The sequence below is a fragment of the Tachypleus tridentatus genome, chromosome 13 (assembly GCF_004210375.1).
Source record: "Tachypleus tridentatus isolate NWPU-2018 chromosome 13, ASM421037v1, whole genome shotgun sequence".
In the NCBI taxonomy this organism is placed as follows: Eukaryota; Metazoa; Arthropoda; class Merostomata; order Xiphosura; family Limulidae; genus Tachypleus; species Tachypleus tridentatus.
Window position 1 is genome coordinate 58232337 of NC_134837.1, and position 19451 is coordinate 58251787.

Below are 19451 nucleotides of genomic sequence, written 5' to 3' on the forward strand. Positions count from 1 at the left end.
TTTTTTGTAAAATTAAAAATGCCTTCATCTCAAAAATATTTTTTGCAATCTCTGAAACCACCTAACCCCAAATACATTTAAATGTTTGTTTTGAGTTAAAACCATGTTATTTTTATACTCGTAATTCTATAATGGTTGATCAGTATGACTGATCTCACAGCCACCAAAAGAAAAGGGAAACAACTCAACCTTCTTTTCCTTTCTAGCATGAATTCAAAATGTAACATAACTTTTTGTTTATCCAAAGTAGCTTTAAGTTAGTAACAGTATACATAAACTTTTTTTAGTTTAATTGCTCTTTCAACTATCTAATTACTATTTTTACCATTACAAGTTGAAAATTGCTTGGGGAACAAGCAGTTTTCATCATACTATCAAATTTGATGGACAAATCTTTGCTTTCTGTTGGTTACAAATAATCTAGGATAAAGAGCAAGAGCTAATAACAAATCCTGAAAGAGAGGATATATATATGACAGATGGGTGAGGCAAAAGGGGCCTAATTTTCTGCTTGTCTTGTAACCAAACATAATGGAAGGATATGAAAGTTATGGATTGTCTGATCAATGGTGATTTTATAGTGAGTAATTTGTTTAATTTCATACCTACTGGATAGGTGATGAGTAAATTAAAGAGGTGGAAATGCATAGAGAAAATGTCTTACTATAGGAAAATCAGGATTTTCGAAAATATTGTCTTATAAAATTAAGAACTTAAACCTTGTATACTATTAAAATGTAGATTATTAGCTAAGATTTTCTGCTATACTAATTGGTATAACATAAAGAAAAAGTAGTTTAATAAAGGTTTTGAATATAATTCACTGAAACCTCATGAACTGCACAGTAAATGATGCTCAAGCAAATAGGTTTAAACTGAGAACATTCAATTTAAAAAAAACTATAACCTTGTATCTATCAATGTTGCCTCTTGCATAAGCAACTAAATGTGTATTTATATATATATATATATATATATATATATTCGTTTCCAGCTTAATTTGCATAACCCCTAGAACCTCTAAAGTGTATATCAAAAGTTCTTTTCCATTTAAATATTTGTATTTTCTTCATTCTATATATTACTAACTGGCTATTATAAACTTGTATTGTGTAGTCTGTAGTAAATTACAAAGACATTTGAAATTAAGACACATGAAAAGTGTACATACCTTTTAATATTTGGTAAAATATTGTTCAAAATTTTTTTTTCATATCTTTACATTTTCACATAATTCATTTTAATAGTTTATTATTCTTGTTTCAATGCTGTTATTCATCACAACACACATCAATGGGACTTCCCTGCCAATATTACCATATAGTGGGCAGAGAGATTTAGTCCTTGGCAGAATCTAGTGGCTTTTGCATATTATACTGTTTCTTGTGAACTCAAAAAAGTATTCAAATATGTACCTTAAAACAGTAAGTAAAATATAGAACTAAAACTTAAATAAATTGCAACTATCTAATATACTTCTGGGTGAGAATTGATGCTAAAGTGGCAGGGACATGGCAGCAGCAATGCCAGAAGAGGTTTGACTAGTTCTTGATATAATTCTTCATGGCAATTTAAAATAACAATTAAGCAAATGTCCTTTTAAAAGCTTTCTATTAGTTATATTCCAGCCCATCTAAGTATAATTAGCTGAGAAATCACAACTTAGTAGAAAATGAGCATCTGTCAAGTTCAGAAAATTCTTTCTCCAAATGTGTGCTATGGAACTTGGAAGAATAATTTACAAACAGCAATTAACAGATTCTTTATATGTATAAAACTACAAGGATACAAATTTTATTTTGTAAACCTGTGGATCATGGATCATGTTAGAAAAAAAATGATTTTCATACATAATTCTATTGAAATGAAGGATTTAAAACTTAGATCATATAAAATGCAATTGTAATGTAACTTTTAAGACTGATTTCATTAACAAACATTGATTACAAAATAGCTTTATTAAATTTTATATGTAACTTTTTTATGCAAATATTGTGGAGAAAATGGTTACTATAAGAAAGGAGTTATGGGAGGTAGTAGGCATAAAATTTATAAAAACAGTTGTGGAAAAATTGTTTTTGCATTGCACTGTATATGTTATTGCTGTGCTTATATGAAATAAAGCATTTCTTGATGACAAAAACTCACTTGAAATAAAAATGTATTTCAGAGCAGCTGGTATGGCACTTTTATATTAATAAAGTAGAAAACAAGGTGTTGACCTTCCTAGGTCATCTTTTGAGACAATAAAGCATTAACTCATTTTGATGGGTTCCAGGTCAAAGGCTATGTCGTTACATTTATTGAATTGCTTTCAAAATTTTATTGAACTACTATTTTGTGAAGTTATGTTAAGTTCGGAATCAAATCATAGACTAATTTGTTCTTTAGTATTTATGTGAACGTTTCTTAACTTAAAAGTAAATATTAAAAGAACCCAACTAAATATCGATTTTAGTGAATCATGTGATATGTTGAATGCAGCACTGGTTGAAATGAAATGTTTGTCAAAATACTAAATATATAACTTTGTAGAAATTATGAAGTGAAATTACCACCATTAACAAGATAGAATACAAAATAAGAACTTTGTATCTTTTTATTTTGCTGAGATGTGGCTTATGTATTGAAACACTTTGTGGTCTATTCACCCCTTTCCATTTTTAGAAATGGTCCCTTATATACTGTTTCTGCAATGTATGATGTAAATAAACTAATTGACAGCTCAGAATATCCTCATAGTAGTTTTCTCAGCCATTTTAATCTGTGAAGACTACAGTGTTCTTTCAATTCAAAATTTCAATGAGGTAGGTTATGTCCTTAGTGTACCTGAAGTTTCATACTTTTTAAAACCTAAATACAGCTTAGTACTAAGCTTAAATTTAAGTGAAATTCTATGGTATCAGTGTAGTTATGTATGATCTATTTGGTTATTCAATTGTGTATGTGTGTAAAAAATCTGTTTAAATCCTCAACAAGCAAACTTTTAAAATGGGTTAGCAATTTGTCCAGTGGCAATGGAGTTCAAAGGTCATAGCTGAAGGAAATAATTATTTGCTTTACTTTATTTTGTATTTTAATAAAAATGTTTCATAAGTTGTTTATAAATTGTAATTATATATATATATAATGTATAATAATTTAAATGTCACTGTATAATACAAAATACAAGTGAACTATGACAGTAACATGAGTGCATGTGCACCACATCAATGCAAGTTTTTTAAATGTTAGCTAGGCAAGATTGGAAAGTCAGTATAATGAGAAATAATAAATATATAATGTTATGAGACCTAAGCTATGTAGACTAAATGTTTCTCATTCTAGCATGAAAAAAACATTGTTTTTTTATGATTGTTAGGAGGTTGGTCAGTTAGCAGACCACACATAGGGCATAGAAAATAACAATGTAGTCTTACTGAAAACAAACATTTGAAATGTATTTAGGAGTTTTTAGGGATTTCGCAAATAATAGTTTTGTAATCATAACAAGAAATCAATTTGCACTTGGACAAGTAACGAAACATTGTTTTCTCAAACAAGTCTTTGGTAAAAATATTTTGTTAAAAAATCTGATTTTTTGTGTACAAAAAAAATTTGATCTTTACGAAATGTACCAAATTTTGTGCATGTATCAAAAAGTTGTAGGATAAATACTTAATGTGTATATGAATTTTGTATGTTATACCGACCCCATTCGAAAAGGGTTAAATATTTAATTTTGGTAGATTTAACATTTTATCGAAGTCAGTCAGTTAGATCTTTTAAAATGAAAGTTTTTTTCAAGGTTGTAAGACAATTTTTATCATCTCATCAAATAATAAAGGATGGTCACATCTTTTGAAATGCATACAGTGGTAAAAATTGTATGGAACTAAATGCATGCATGTTTGTTATACCCAATGATAAGTGTTTGAGATTGGAGGAAAGTGGTAGGTAGTCAGGTAGTGTCAGTTAAAAATACATCACTAGCTTATGCTTGTCAGGTAATATTTAAATGTTGGTGTTTCTCATGATGTTGGATAAGAAATAAAATACTTAGGTATGTAATATACAAACCCTCATACTGAAATTTTCAGGATTCAAAAATCATTCAAGTTTTTAATTTTGAAAGAAGAATGAATACTTTTGAATATTAACCAACACATTGTCGAAGTCTAAAGTTCTGGTGAAGGAGTTTGTGATCCTCAAAAAAAGTCCAAGGCTGACATCAGTTCTCAAATTCCATGGAGCTAAAACTTGATCTGAAGTTAATAAGTTTGTGTTTTTTAAGTTGCATATGATTGCATTAACTTGTTAATTCTCAAAGTTTTAGTAAGAATAAGTGTAGTGAAAAGTTTTCTTTAGAAATTTTTGTCTTTGAAGTAACAATTTTTGTTAAAACTTGGTTGGTTTGCTTGTCACTTTGTCATGCACTTTTGTGCATGTGGTGTTGTTTTAAATTTAATGTTTTCCTTAAGAATAGGCAAGAAAATATAACTTTAGATTTTTCTATGTAGTTCAAATATGCAAAGATATCTTCAAAAGTGAATGGAAGTGTCAAAAAAGGAGTAATTTTTGCCACATACTCTTCTTTGATTGGTGAAAGCCAGTCTGGGGGAAAGTACAAGACCAGGTTGAAACAATTATTAAATTGGTGTGGAGAAGACTTTGATGGAGTGGTATCCTTTTAAACCTTGGTACTTGTGTTTTGGTAAATGGTAAACTTGTGTTTACTTTCTACTTTAGTTGAGCATTTCTTGGCCAAATGACACTGCCACAGTTATCTGTTCGAAGCAGAATACTTGTATGTAATTTCAAAAATTAAGTCTTGCCAATTTAGAGTAGAATCATGAAAGTTTATTGAAAATCGTATTACATAATTTGATAGGAAAAAGTGAGAAATAAAGAAAAAAATGTGCAGTAATGTAAATGAAATAGTTCCTTTAAAACAGAAAATTTGTAAAATGATAGAAAATATCTGAAATTGCATGTGTGAATAGATTTTGGTTGTTTTTTATTTGAAATTTCAGTTATAATTTGATAACTTTAGAAAGTATAAAAGTGTAAATTGAAAAAATGAACAAACTCATATTTTCAAGAAATAAAAGGTTGTTTCCTATGCAGTGCAGATTGTTTTTGATGAATGTCACAAGGCCAAGAACTTGTGTCCTGTTGGATCAAGTAAACCAACAAAAACGGGTTTGACTGTTTTGGAATTACAGAATAGTTTGCCAAAGGCTCGGGTTGTGTATGCCAGTGCAACAGGTATTTTGGTGAAAAATTATTAAATCAACCTAAGTTACAAAAAGATTTTGTGGACTAGTTTTTGTACATTTTATGAATTGAGAAAAACGTTTTTTCTTAATATTTCTGCTTTTGCTGTTGAAGTGAAAGATATTTCATGCTATTAAAATCTGTAAACCCACAATAGTCCTCTGCATGTTTTTAAAACATTCTCTTCATGAGACAGATGGTCATAAAATTCAACCTTGTTGGATTATTTTTAATTTTTGTATTTGTTTAATTAAGCTGTAATTACCATTAATTAGTAATTATCAAAAATTAAACAAATTTGTATGTATATAATTTCAGTTTATATCAGTTAATTTTTTTCTAAATTAATAAATTAAAATTTAAATTTCTTTCAGCATTTGAATGAAACTGTAGAAACTGCCAACTTGTCTAATTAAAAATGGAGTTTAATAATGTTACACATCAGACCTATTACTGTTATGAGTAATTGAAAACAAAGTTTGCATGATGTCCGTATATTTACTTAGAGCTTGTTGACTGAAGATTTTGACTTGGCCAATTTTTCTTTTTATTGTGTTTGTATGTGTTAATCAAATTTCTAATTGTTAATTGTTATCTAATTTATTTGCATCTGGGAATGGTTAACATTTTGGTAAATATTCTCTTCTCTGTGGAGCATTAATTGGTATCCAAAACTTTACTTTTAATATATTTATCTTAAAATCTGCATGTTTAAAAACAAACATTGTCCTACTGTTTTGATTTTCATGTCAGGTGAATTAGTTTGAGAATTACTCACACTAATGTTTTGTAATGTATTTGGCAGAAATCAATATACATAACACTTGAACAATTTTTTTTTTTTTTTCTCCCTTAGGTGCCTCAGAACCCAAAAACATGGCATACATGACACGTCTGGGTATCTGGGGTGAAGGAACAACCTTCAATGACTTTTCTGATTTTATCTCTGCTGTTGAGAAACGAGGTGTTGGAGCCATGGAGCTTGTTGCCATGGAGATGAAGCAGAGGGGAATGTACATAGCTCGACAACTAAGTTTTGCTGGAGTATCATTTAAAATAGAAGAAATACCTCTTACACAAGACTTCATTGAAGTATATGACCGTTCTGTTAAGTTAGTGAGTACCATGTTTTTCTTCATAAGTTTCCTGTGAAGCAGTCATATTAAACCTTTGTAATTTTGGATACTACTGCTACTCAGCCAAGATAACTTGTTGCATTTTCATCACAAGTGCCCAGATAAGGTATACTGTATAAGTGCTATGGCTGGGCAATTAGTGATATTGGCTAATCATTTAATTGGCAGGTTGTTAATGGGTTATTTGATTAACATTTTGTGTAGTTCAAAGTGCACATATTACAACCTTTTATATTTTTAATTATTGAAGCACTTCATTATCAATGAATATAAATAAACTAAACATTTAAATTTTCTAATTTATATTCTGATATTTTGGTTGAACTTCTTAGTTTCAAGACAAACTTTGAAATAAATTTCCTTTCCTCATTATCATGTGGAATTTCTTCACTCCAAGTTGCAATTTTTTTTCAACCTCTATATAGTCTGTTTGTCATAAAACACAAAATTTAGGACATCACTTAATCATAATGTAAACTTGTAGCCCTTAAGCTTATTTCCCAACTTAAACACAAACATGAAAGTCAAAATAACTGACTAGTCCTTTGTCAAATTCTGTTTTTTAAAAAATCTGTAATTCTTCTCCCCCTCAGTATGGATTCTTATGTGGTGATGGAACTTCCCAGAGAAGGCTCTGTTCTTTCAGTTTACCTTCTCTGGGATCTAAACATCCAACACTGGTACTTGGTTGACCATAGCCCTAGTGGGCCAGTCGACTAACCAAAGCTGCCCGTCTACAGGAATTCAAGGCCAAAGAGGTGTGTTAGGGTTGGATCCTTCAACCACCAGGATCCTCTCCTCCCATTCATGGACATTGTATCTGATGCTGGTGTTTGGGTATAGTGCTCATGAAACCCTACCATTGCTGCAGTGTCCTTATTTGGCATTATAGTGCATCCCCTCATAGGTCTTTATGGAGGGTGGGGTCAGTGGACACCAAAATATTTTTTTTTATTACGGATCCTCCAAATAAAAACTGAAATAAAATAGTGAAAAACAGTCCATAGGTAAACGACCACGTCATGATTGTAAGCAGCAGCCATCAATATCTTTAAAACCTTTTCTTATACTACATTCTCTTTCAGACAAACCTTTATGGCAGATGTCTACATTTTTTGTTCAGAAGGGACAAGAGGGTCTTGCTGGCTCTCCAAATTCAGTAAAGAAATTTCGATCTGGTGATATATTGGTGGAAACATCCACATCTCAACACAGTGAACTCTTGCATTCAAAGATGATTGGGGATATACCTATTGAGGTTGTGTCTCATGCTACTTTGAATTTGTCACGAGGAGTTATGGTTGAGAGAGATTTGATGAACATCCCAGGGTCAGATATTCTCACTGGTTTCTCCACCAAAGGAGTTTCTACAGTGAGGTGTATCTCCACTCGCAAAGATGGAACTATGATGCTGAACAGTGTCCTAATTCTGACATTTACATCACCGTGTCCACCTGTCACCATCAAGGCAGGCTATCTTAATTGCATGGTGTGGCCATACATTCCAAACTCTTTCAGATGTTTCTGGTATCAGCAGTTTGGTCACTCAAAGATGTCATGTCATGGTTCCTTGGTGTTGCATTCCTTGCAGTAGCAAGGACCACGATACCTATGAGTGTGAAACGGACCCTCATTGCATCAATTGCAATGACTCTCACCTGTCCTACTTTCATTCTCAACCTAAATGGTTGGAAGAAAAAGACATGCATCATTTAAAAACAATTCAAAACGTTACTTACCCTGAGGCTTGAAAGTTGCTGTCCACCCCTTCTCAGACATATGCTACTGCACTTTATTCCACTACTATAGTGGGGATGCAGACAGATCTCTCTGTGCCTCAAAAAAATTGTTCTCAAACCAAATGAAAAGTCCTTTGACATCTATGGTTAAAAAAGTTGAATGAATTTCAACACCCATCTCTGTCCCTTACGTACATTCCAGCAAACCCCAAGAACCACTTCCATTGTATCTGGGTACGGGCATTTCCTCGGATAGATCTTATCCCACCCCAAGTTGCAAAACGATTATTCGTTCATGTCCTTTGTCACTCGAATCCTCTTCCAACAACAAAGACCTCCATTGAATAAAGACAATAAAGAAAAAAAAACGTGTCTATAAACAGAAGAGCTCTCCACACATTTGCCTACACATGAATAAAAATGGCCACCTTGATACAATGGGACTGTCAAGGTTTACATTCTAACCTGGACAACATCAAAGCACTGATTGCTTCCTATGATCTTGAAACATTTCTGAAACCTGCCAATACAGTCACCTTTCACTACTCTCTCAGAACTTGATCCTGCCATTGTCTGTAAGCCATCAATAGATGAATGTGTGGCAGCAGTAACAGAGTGTATTATACAGGCAGCTGCTCAATGTATTCCTAAAACCTCAACACGTTTTCCACGATATCCTTGTCTGTGATGGAATCCTGCCTGCCATGTGGCACGGAAGGCTCAAAAACGGGCCTGGGATACTTTTTGTGGGTATCCCACACTCTTGCACCTCATCGCTTTCCAGTAGGCTCATGCACGTGCTCTGTGGGTAAAACATTTAAACCAGCATATTTTCTACCGCCAGTTCCAAAGTCATATGGAACAAGATTTGAAAGGTCAGTGGGCAGTATAATTGTCCCCCCTCTTGATCTTGCTCTCTGATGGCCAAGAAGTAGCTGCTACCCAGAGCAATGCTGATACTCTAGGAGAAACCTTTTGCCAGATATCTAGCACTTCTGCTTCTTCCTCCACTTTTTTAGTCAAGACTCTGGCATAGCGATCACCTCTTTCCTTTCGAGCTGATTGTCTTTGACTACAATCGTCCCTTTACACTGGTGGAACTCAAACTGGCCCTTCATCCATTGGACCTGATGATGTACACAATGAAATGCTGCACCACCTATCTACTACTCCTCTTGTTATTCTTATTGTTTTTAACCAGATCTGGCAGGAGAATGTTTTTCCTGATGCTTGGCTCCAGGCTATTGTCCTACCTTTCTCTAAGCCTGAGAAGAATCCCAAAATTCCGTCTGACTACTGTCTAGCTGCTTTAATGAGCTGTCTCTGTAAGACCTTAAAGAGGGTGGTTAATATTTGTCTTGGTTGGTTTCTCAAATGAAACAACCTCCTCTTGCCCACACAGTGTGGGTTCTGCTAGCAGTGCTCCATCATGGACTACCTGATTCAACTTGAAATGTCAAACATCTTGAATCAATATTCTTTGACGTTGAGAAGACTTATACAATATGGGAAGTATAACATTTTGCAAGACTTCCATTTATGTGGGTTATGTTGCTCTTTGCCCATTTTTATTAATTTTTTAATGGACAGGCAATTCCAAGTTCATGTGGATTCAACACATTCCCATTCTTTTCTACAGGAACTTAAGATTTCCTTGGCTGTGTTTTTGTGTCACACTTTTCAGTGTAAAGATTAATGCCATCACTGAACACTTCCCTCTTACTGTTGCAAATGGGCTCTTTGTCGACGATTTTCACATCTCATGTTAGTCACCGAACATGGGGTATATTGAGCAGTAGCTACAGACTGCCCTCAATCGTTTATGAAGTGGACCACAACAAACAGCTTTAACTTATTTCTCTCTAAAACTGTTTGCATGCACTTTTGCTGCCAATGAGGTATACACCCTGATCCATATTGGTGAAGTTGTGCTGCCTGTGGTCCTTGAGACAAAGTTCTTAGGGCTTATCTTTGACTGTAAGCTGACTTTTATACCACACACTGAAGCAGCTACAGGTCAAATGTGCAAGAGCACTGAACATCTTCTGTGTCCTCTCTTCCACTATTTGGGGAGCAAATTGATGTTCTGTGCTAAAGATATTGTGCTCTTATTCAGTCGAAACTAGACTATGCATCACTGGTCTCTGGCTCTGCCAGGACTTTGACCTTAAAGATGCTGGACCTTGTTCATCATCATGGACTTCGGCTCTGCACTGGGGCCTTCTGCACTTCCCCAGTTCAGAGCTTGTACACAGTCTTATGAACGTTCTTTGCACCTCTGCTGTTTACAACTGTCTTTACTGTATGCTTTGAAACTTTATTCCTTACCAAAGTTTCCCACCTGGGGTTAAGTTTTCCTTCCTCAGTGGGTCATGCTTTTTCAGAATATGCAATCTGCTATTGCTCCTTTTTGCCTTCATATACAGGTGCAGTTGGATGAATAGGGTCTGTCCTTGGAAACCATTGCTGTATCCACTGGTCAGCTCATCCCACCGTGGCTTATTACAGTTCCCAAATATGACATATCTTTAAGTCATCTGAGAAGACAAACACTCCCAATTGGAAATACTGTCTGTTATTTGCTGAACATCTTTCAAACCATCCTTCCATTCTTATTTATACAGATGGTTTGAAATCTGGTTACTGTGTGGGCTCTGCCATAGTTTGTTGTGGTTTGGTGGTTGCACGCAGAATTCCCTTTACAGCTTCTGTGTTCACTGCTGAACTATATGCTGTTTCTCTTGCCATGGATCACATAAAAGCTAAGCAGAATTCAAACTGCACTATTTATACTGACTCACTCAGTTCTCTACTAGCCCTTGAATTACTTCACGTTAGTTCACACTCTGTTCTCACCAATAATCAAAACCAACTAGCCCATTTCTCTTTAACATCTATCCAATTTTTTTGTGTACTAGTTTGCATTCAACTTAGAGTAAGCAATGTGAAAACAAGCTTTTCCAAATAAAACCCTCTATTGGACTTTGGTCATCTTGCTTCTGTAAAGATTGGAAAGTGGAAGTTGTTTTGACTAGACTATGCATTGGTCACAGTTTATTAATTCATTGTTTTTTATCTGGGACAGATGCACCAATGTATTGTCTGTGTAACACTTAGGTCAAAATAAGCCACATTTTAGTGTTTTGCCGTCATAACAACTCTCACGACAGTACCATTTTAAACATGTTCTGTCCCAGGGTTTATCTGTAATGGTAGACGGTGTTATTGGCAATGGTGACAATGTCCACCTTAGAAATGTTTTTAGTTTCTTAAAGGTAATTAATCTTTTTAATGCTACTTAAATTTGTTAATTTATACATTACTTTTTTAATGTGATTCCCTTCTAAGAATCAAAGTACATCTAGTTTGATTTGAAATTAGAAAATGGCTGTAACATCAAATAATTCAAAACTGGGACTGGAAAGGCCAACTTCAGGTGTCTAATGCTGCTGTTTGAACTACCTGTTAGTTGTCCTGGTGAGTTGTAATTAAAATTTTGCTGCAAGTCTTTTAAAACTTTTATTACTTTCTCTTAAAATGGCCATAACATCAAATAACTAAAACCAGGACTGGATAGGCCAACTTCAGGTGACTAATGCTGATTTTTGAACTTATTTGTAAGTCATCCTGGTGAGATATAATATTTGCAATTATGCTACAGAAGCCCTTTTCAACTTGTATCACTGTAGTGTTTCTTTTACCACTATAGACTAGATTTAAGAATTGCATTTAATGCTATTTATATGTTTAATTCAAAAATTAAACTGACTTGTTTCACCTTAATTTCTTTTATGAATTTTAATACTTTAATTTTAACTTTTTACCGGATGTTTGATGCAGATAACCTAGTTGCTTTGTGCTATAAAACACCAAACCAACCATCTAATTATTCTGAGGTTGCAACTAATTTTGTTTATAACTAATGTAAAAGAGGAAGTTTGCTTAAATAACAATTGCCTTTTTTTATGTAAGTGGTAAAAGTCAATTCGCTGATTGAACTTGATAGATTTAGATAGAAGATGTGGAACAAAATAGTAATGAAAAATTTTAATACGTATAGACTAACTGGAAAGCAAAATAAATTACAACAGTTTTTATGCAGTCTAACCTAATAAGCAGTGTTTTTTTATTTTCATAAACTGTTTTATCAATAAATGATTAAGTTGCTTGATGTGCCAGAATAACAAAGTTTCAACAAGGGATGATAGGTTCTTAGCAAAAATGAAATTACTCCTTGGAGTGGGCAGAAAATTCCAAAAATCTACATGATTTTGTTTATAGGCAAAACACTTTGAAAAAAAATTTCTCCTTGTGAATTACATTTAACTATGTCAGAAAATGAAACAAAATATTGATTCTAAAAATTTGAGTTAATTCTTGAAATACAATTGTTATATAGAACTTATGCTGAAATGGGTTGGAACATTTTACAAAATTTCAAAATATACAAAAACCACCACAGAAAAGTATTTTCATATTTCAAGTACAATAATGTAAAACTGAGTTACATTTTAGTCTGAACTTTGAAACTTAAAAATACATTGTAAATGTAATGAAACAACATAAATTAACATCTAGAAACAAAGCAGAATTTTAACTTACCAGACACAATTTGTAAGAATGCTGTACATAGTGTTTCAAACTTGTTGTTGCAGATGAGCTGGTATTGTTGTATGTTTATAAGTGTATTAATGACAATGTTCAAGCCCAAGTATTGTATCTGTAGCTACATAATGGCTCGATGTTTGTAACCAACAAAGGTAAACAAATAATCATAACTCCTTTTATTTTCGGCCAAGGCATACTTAGCCAAAGTATGCTCAAGAAGTAGGCTCCCAAGAACTTGGGAGCCAGGTGTGTTTGTAATGAGAAGTGGATGCTACACTTATATTTCAATTATACACAATCCTATCTTATTGTATGTTTTTTTTCTTTTCCCCAGATTTTCTCAAGATAATTTTGCCATTGCAGTTTTAAATAGTAATTTATGTATTTAGGTAGGTTTCACATGCAGAACCTGGCATGCATTCAAATTGCAAGTTGGCAGGTTCAAGCCTAACCTTGCCTCTTATTTTTTGCTCTTAAAGCAATAATACAAAATATAGCTTGGTTAACCCTATTGCCATGGATATTCTTTACTGTGTATGACACAAAGTTTGTATCTTACAATCAAAAGTTTATTAAACTAATTTTCATTCTTTATACCAATTAAAATAGCATAAATTGTTTGCTAATAATGAATATTTTAGTAGTACACAAGTTTTAAGTTTTTAGTACTACAGTACAATATTTAAAAACATCCTAAATCTCCCCTAGTGTGACACATTTGCTCTTAGCATGTCATCAATCCTATTTGATTCACCACTACAAAAAGTAAGAAATCAAGCAAATAATTTCTGTATAAAATTGTCATTATTCAGAAAACCTATTATTGTAGTTTTCAGTTTGTTTTTTTTATTACAGAGCTATTTGAAGATAAAATCAGACCTCTCCTGCTATACACACCTGTCACATCCTCCCTTTCATAATTCATTAATAGTTCTTTCTTATGGTTATATATTACTTGTAACTGATAGAAATTTAAGGTTTTCATCTGCGAAATGAAGTATTGTATAATGTACTGTTATGAATGGTTAAATGTCAATTTCACTCGGTGTACTAACATTGTTTCTGTGGAAAAGTTATTAACTAGCTTGGATGAATTTGTAACAACTCTTGTTGCATAGTTAGAAAGCCAGAAAATTTTTAGAAATAATAGAATGTCTTTTTCATGTTATTAGTTTACATTAATTAAGTGTAATACTATGAATAGTATAAAAATGAAGGACAGTTGAGAGCAAGAAAAAAGATTTAAGTATTTTATTCCTTGTTCGTCATGTTTATTCTTTATGTATAATGATAAAAGTGACTAACATGTAAAAGTAGGGATCTATTAGATTAAGTAAAATAAAATGTTTCACTAGGCATGCATGTGAGCAGCTTGTAATAGCTTATGGGTAGTGTATTGTGAGCTGCACGTGTCCAAAGTGGTTATTTTCAACTTATAATGGCAAGGATGGTGGTTAGACATGGTTCAAAGGGCAATAAAAAAAATTAATATATTCATACTGTTATGCTCTTAGAGCTACTTAGGATAAATGAATGTGGTTTAATATTACAGTTTGAAGTCTATATAGAAAGAAAAAAAGGGTAATTTAGATTTATTTCTTTTTGATGGTTATAGGAGTTGGTCAAATTGACCACTTCGGTTTAGATCTAGGGTAGAGAAAATAAACAAGTTTTAATGAAAAAGACGCTTGAAATGCATTTAGAGAGGTCTTAGGAATGACACATGAAATTTGAAGTTTTTCAGATGAAAAGATTTTTAATTTTAATTGTATGGAAATTATCTTGTACCCAGACTCTACAAAACAACTACTCAGTATATGCATGGACAAATCTTTATTAAACATACTTCACTAAAAATAATTTTTTTGTATGTGAAAGACTGCTAAATTTTAAGATATACACACTATACTGAAAGTTAGAAGTATTAAATGAATACATAGAGATTGTGGCTGATCTTATAAACTGGGCCCATATTAAGAGAATTAACTTTACTTGATTAGTGATTAAAAGTGTAATATACAAATACACAATTTACATTAAGGTTTCTTGAAGATTTCACTCAACTTCAGTTGCCATCCACCATCTGGTGATGAAAAGCAGGCACCCATTAACCATAGATGCATTTTAAGGTTCATGTGGGGTGCTGTCCAGTTACACATTTTTCTTGTTCCCTACATATAATTGATATCTTTAGTGTGTTTTAACAAATATTTTTTGTCATAATTCCCAAGTACATATATGCACTACTTATTTTTCACATGTGGTTATAGGGTGCAAATGCAGAAAAAGATAGTGGAATTTAATCACTAACATAAGCTTAAATTTTTAAGACAAGAATGAGCAATTAAAAGAATAAGTATTGTTGGAGAGAAAGTGGAATTGGATCCGTTTAACTCGTGAAATTTGAATTAGAATGTGACTTCCTGAGTGATGCTTTAATTTTATGATTATGATGAGTTATTTTGAATATAATGTGATTAAATGACAGTCAAATGATATTTTAAACAAGGAACTTAAATATACTGAAATCTTATTTAGATTAAACAATTGGCTAACTAGTGAGATACACTGTCTTGATTATCTGCTGTTTCTTTTATTTGCTATTTTTGCTTTCCCCAGACCAGCACATATAGTCAGGGCACCAGTGTATATTTATTTACCTTCACAGAAACAAAGGTATCATTCTGATATTCATGTTATACCAACAACTGCTTGTTTTCATTCCTGGAAAACTCTGCTTGAACTGCTGTTAAAATCCTGGAAATAAAGCTTGATTCAAGATTCTAAGAATGCAAAAAGTTCTGGATTTCCAGGAGTCTAGAACTGTTCTAAGATTTAAGATCTATTTAGTGCAGCCATATGCACAAATAAACTAGAAGAAAATACTGGGTACTATGATGTGTTAAGTCTTGACTTAGCCAAAGTGAAAAAAATTAGTATTTTTTGATATTTCTCAAGTAGTCTAAATTTAAAGTTAAATAACAAACATTAGTAGTAACATGCTGGCAGGCTAGACTTTAAGGCCTGGCCTTGCTACTGTTATGCCTCAAAAGTACCTTTTTTCTCAGTCTTAAAGAATTTTCAATGACTATCAAAAGATACTCCTGACTCCATACCATACTTGCTGTGAATTATTAGAGGAAATAAATATTTTATCTTTCAAATGAATGGCACACAGTTTGTATGGCTTCAGTATTGAAAATTTTGTGGTATTTATGGTTAATATGCCTAAAGTTAGATCTTAAAAGTATAAGACCAACTGAATAGAAACAAAAGAGGGTCAATATGCTTATCATGTCTTTTTACCCTGTGTGTACTAGAAGCAACCACATAGTCTTCTCTTACACTCTGGGCCTACAAAAAAGACGTATATGATCCATAAAAATTGCACCTTTTTTTTTTTTTTAATAAGCCCTTGCACATTACTGAAAATTAGTATGAAATTAATTTATTGTGTGAAATAAAACTCAATAGCTAAAGCTTTATATTATTTTGAAAACCATTACATTATAGAATGAATTAATATTTTATTTCTTCATGTTAACTGAGGTAATATTTTTACAGTGATTTTATCATGTTACCTTTTTTGAAATCAACTGTATATGAATAACCAAATTTTTAACATAAAGGAAGATACTTCCAGTCTAATAAAATTTAAAAAATGGTGATTTAGTTTTATTTCATACTTTTTTTATGGTGGATATGAGGTCAAACTGAAAACCCTTGTATTGAATTAGAGTATAGAAAATAACAAATGTAAAGCTGTGCTAAAAAAACTTGAAGTTTATTTAGGTGGTATTAGAGATCACAGAAATGAAGTTGGATAATTTTCAGGTGAAGAGTATTTTTAATCTTGATATGAAAAATCACTGGATATATGAAGTCAAAGTATTGACTACTTTGAGTGCAGAGTATATTTCATTAACATTTTTGTTTCTAATACTTTGTGCTCTCTAAAAGCTTATGAAATTTCATGACATACAAACATAGAAGTTGTATGAAAACTAAAGGTGAATTTGGGTTTATAAATTTGGCTGATTGAACTGTTCATGTAGAAAGTGTTAAAACTAAAACTATTAAATGAATTTTTAAAAAACATTTGCTATTTATATAGTTATCAACTTTTTCTTAAATTTAGTTCTTCTAAACCATCCAAAGACAATCCATTCCAGAGATGAACCACACACTGTTTTAGCTGAAGGTGACTTTAATTTGCCAGAATTTATATTTTTGTTTTCTAGTCCTACTATTGTTTTCCTTAAGTTTGAAAAAACATGATGTATCAGCACTGTTAGTTCTCTTTCCTAATGTAAACACCTTAGTCATATCCCCTTAATTCTTCTTTTTTTGAAAACAATTTTAGAGATTTTAACTACTACTCATCATAAACCCTACATCCTAGGCACCAGTCTAGCAATCCTAACCTGAAACCTTTTTAACAATTCAGTGTACTTTGTGAGGTAAGGTGATTAAGACTGAGCACAGTACTTCAAAGGTGGCCTAACCAGTGATCTATACAATGAAATTGTTGTGTTTAGACTTGTATTCAGTGTTTCTGTAGATACAACTTAAAATCCTATTTGTTCTACTACTGTCAGCAGCACACATTGCTTAGATGGCTTAAAAGACTGCTCTGTCATTACACCAAGATCCCTTTCTTTCATGACACAGTTAAGGTTATGTCCATGCAAATTATACTTACAAATAAAATTATAATAAACTCACATGCATTATCTTGTATTTATAATGAAAACCCATTTGCTCAACTTAATAAATGATCTAAGTTATTTTGTAAAGCAGTAGTAGTATCTTTACAGCTAGAAACACCCAAGACCTATGCATTTACAGCACATTTAAGTAATTACCATTCTTTCACTGATGTAAAAAGTGCAAAGGTCCTAAAATTGAGCTATGAGGTATACCACTTGACATTAATCCAGTTTGATTGAACTCCATTTATAAAAACCCTCATCTTTTTTACATTCAACTAATTTTCAGTGCAGTTAAGTTGTACTCTGTCTAGAGATAATGTTTTTCTAGGCTTTTATGTGGTATCTTGTCAGATGTTTTCTGAAAATCAAAATACACCAAATTGCACTTTTACCCTCATCCATATAAATAGTAGCTATTTCAAATAATGTCAAAAGATTTGTAAGGCAAGATTTTCTTGTAGTGAAATAATGTTTACTATCCTATAAAATTCTAAACTTTGTTAAATGGCTATGCAAAGCATCTTGGACTTTCCAAAACCTCCCACAACTGATGTAAGACTAATTGGACTGTAATCACTTCTGAAAAAGAGGAGTTACATCAGCTGATGTCCAATTCTTTAGGCACCTGCACAGTATGTGATTGTATCAAGTTTCATTTCACCAATAAGGCATGTGTTAGTTTGTTGGCTCAAGTAACTATTTGATGATAAAAGAAGCATTCCTGTTTTGATTTAGGGTGACTAGATATTGTTGTAGAATATTTCAAGTAATCCTCACAGTATGTTTTGGTGACTGGTTCCACCTTGGACTGGCTTTTCTTAGAAACTAATCATGATCAGGTATTCTTCCATTCAAACTGAAACACGCTTTTCATCTTTTATTTCCATATTACTTTTGAATTTTTCACGGCAGAGAGCTAACTGCAGCTATAGACAGTTGCAAGATCACTGGTAGTTGGTTTACAGGGCTCTCTTCTTTGCCCTCTTTATTACTGCTATTTTACTAAACCAGAAAATGTGTGTATATACAAACACACATGTATATATAAATTGTGTCAGATTAGTTATTTAGACCATTTATTAATTCTGTTTAGAATTTGACACAGCTACATGGTATATTCAACATTGTCTTCTGTTAGTCTTTATTCTGTTCTTGCTCTTATTTCACTGATGGAATTTATTATTTGACATGCTAGAATATATGTAAGCATCACATTATCACTACAGTATTTGCCAGTTTAATTACTGTATAGACAGTATATATTTCTTATTGGTCAAACTGTTTAGGAGGAGCATTTACTTCAAAAACTGGTGTGATGAGTGTTTTGAGATTCATATTAATGTTATATTATTTTACAGTGTAATTATTGGAGTAAAATGTATTGTACTTGCTGACCCTTTACATCATTAGCAATAATGAATTATAATATTACTCTTTTTCTTTTAACTTCAACAAAAGATCCTGTTCAGTCTGTCATATCCAAATACATATTTTTATCACTCATACTAATGTGCATATATCTGACCAGCAAACAGAATACATTCAGTACACAAAACAAAAAGTAGTGAATTTAGCTCCACATTAAGTTGTCACTACAACATATGTATTAGTGTTTGTGCAGTATATGTTGCAGTGTTGTTTTAGTAATATGGTGATGTCAAAGTTTTCTTGCAGAGATAAAAATATAAGATGCAAATAAAATGCCTGTTTGATTAACAAGATGAAATGGAGAACTTGTACCTGTTTCAAATATTGTTATTCTGGTCTTTGGATATGAATTGGAAACTATATCACACTGAGGTCTTTTGAAAATTTCTGTGATTTCATACATGTATAAAATTATAAAATCTAAACTTCTGGAGTGTTCTGAATTTCCAGACTATTTTAACCAATATATATATTTTTTTCAACAATGCAATAAAACCATGCCACTGCAATGGGTTTATCACTTTGATGTACTTAAGTGATAAAGTTAGAGGGTAGTTAGAGAATAATGTAAC

At 32.3% G+C, this 19451-nt stretch overlaps 1 protein-coding gene across 1 annotated transcript in view; it reads left to right on the forward strand.

Moving 5' to 3' along the window:
• LOC143240816 (protein strawberry notch homolog 1-like) overlaps positions 1 to 19451 on the forward strand; it is a 96862-nt gene that overhangs the window by 24018 nt on the left and 53393 nt on the right. Inside the window, exons 8-10 of the mRNA XM_076483932.1 lie at positions 4500 to 4661; positions 5112 to 5247; positions 6113 to 6372. Coding sequence (XP_076340047.1) covers positions 4500 to 4661; positions 5112 to 5247; positions 6113 to 6372 — 558 coding nt within the window. The remainder of the gene's footprint in view (positions 1 to 4499; positions 4662 to 5111; positions 5248 to 6112; positions 6373 to 19451) is intronic.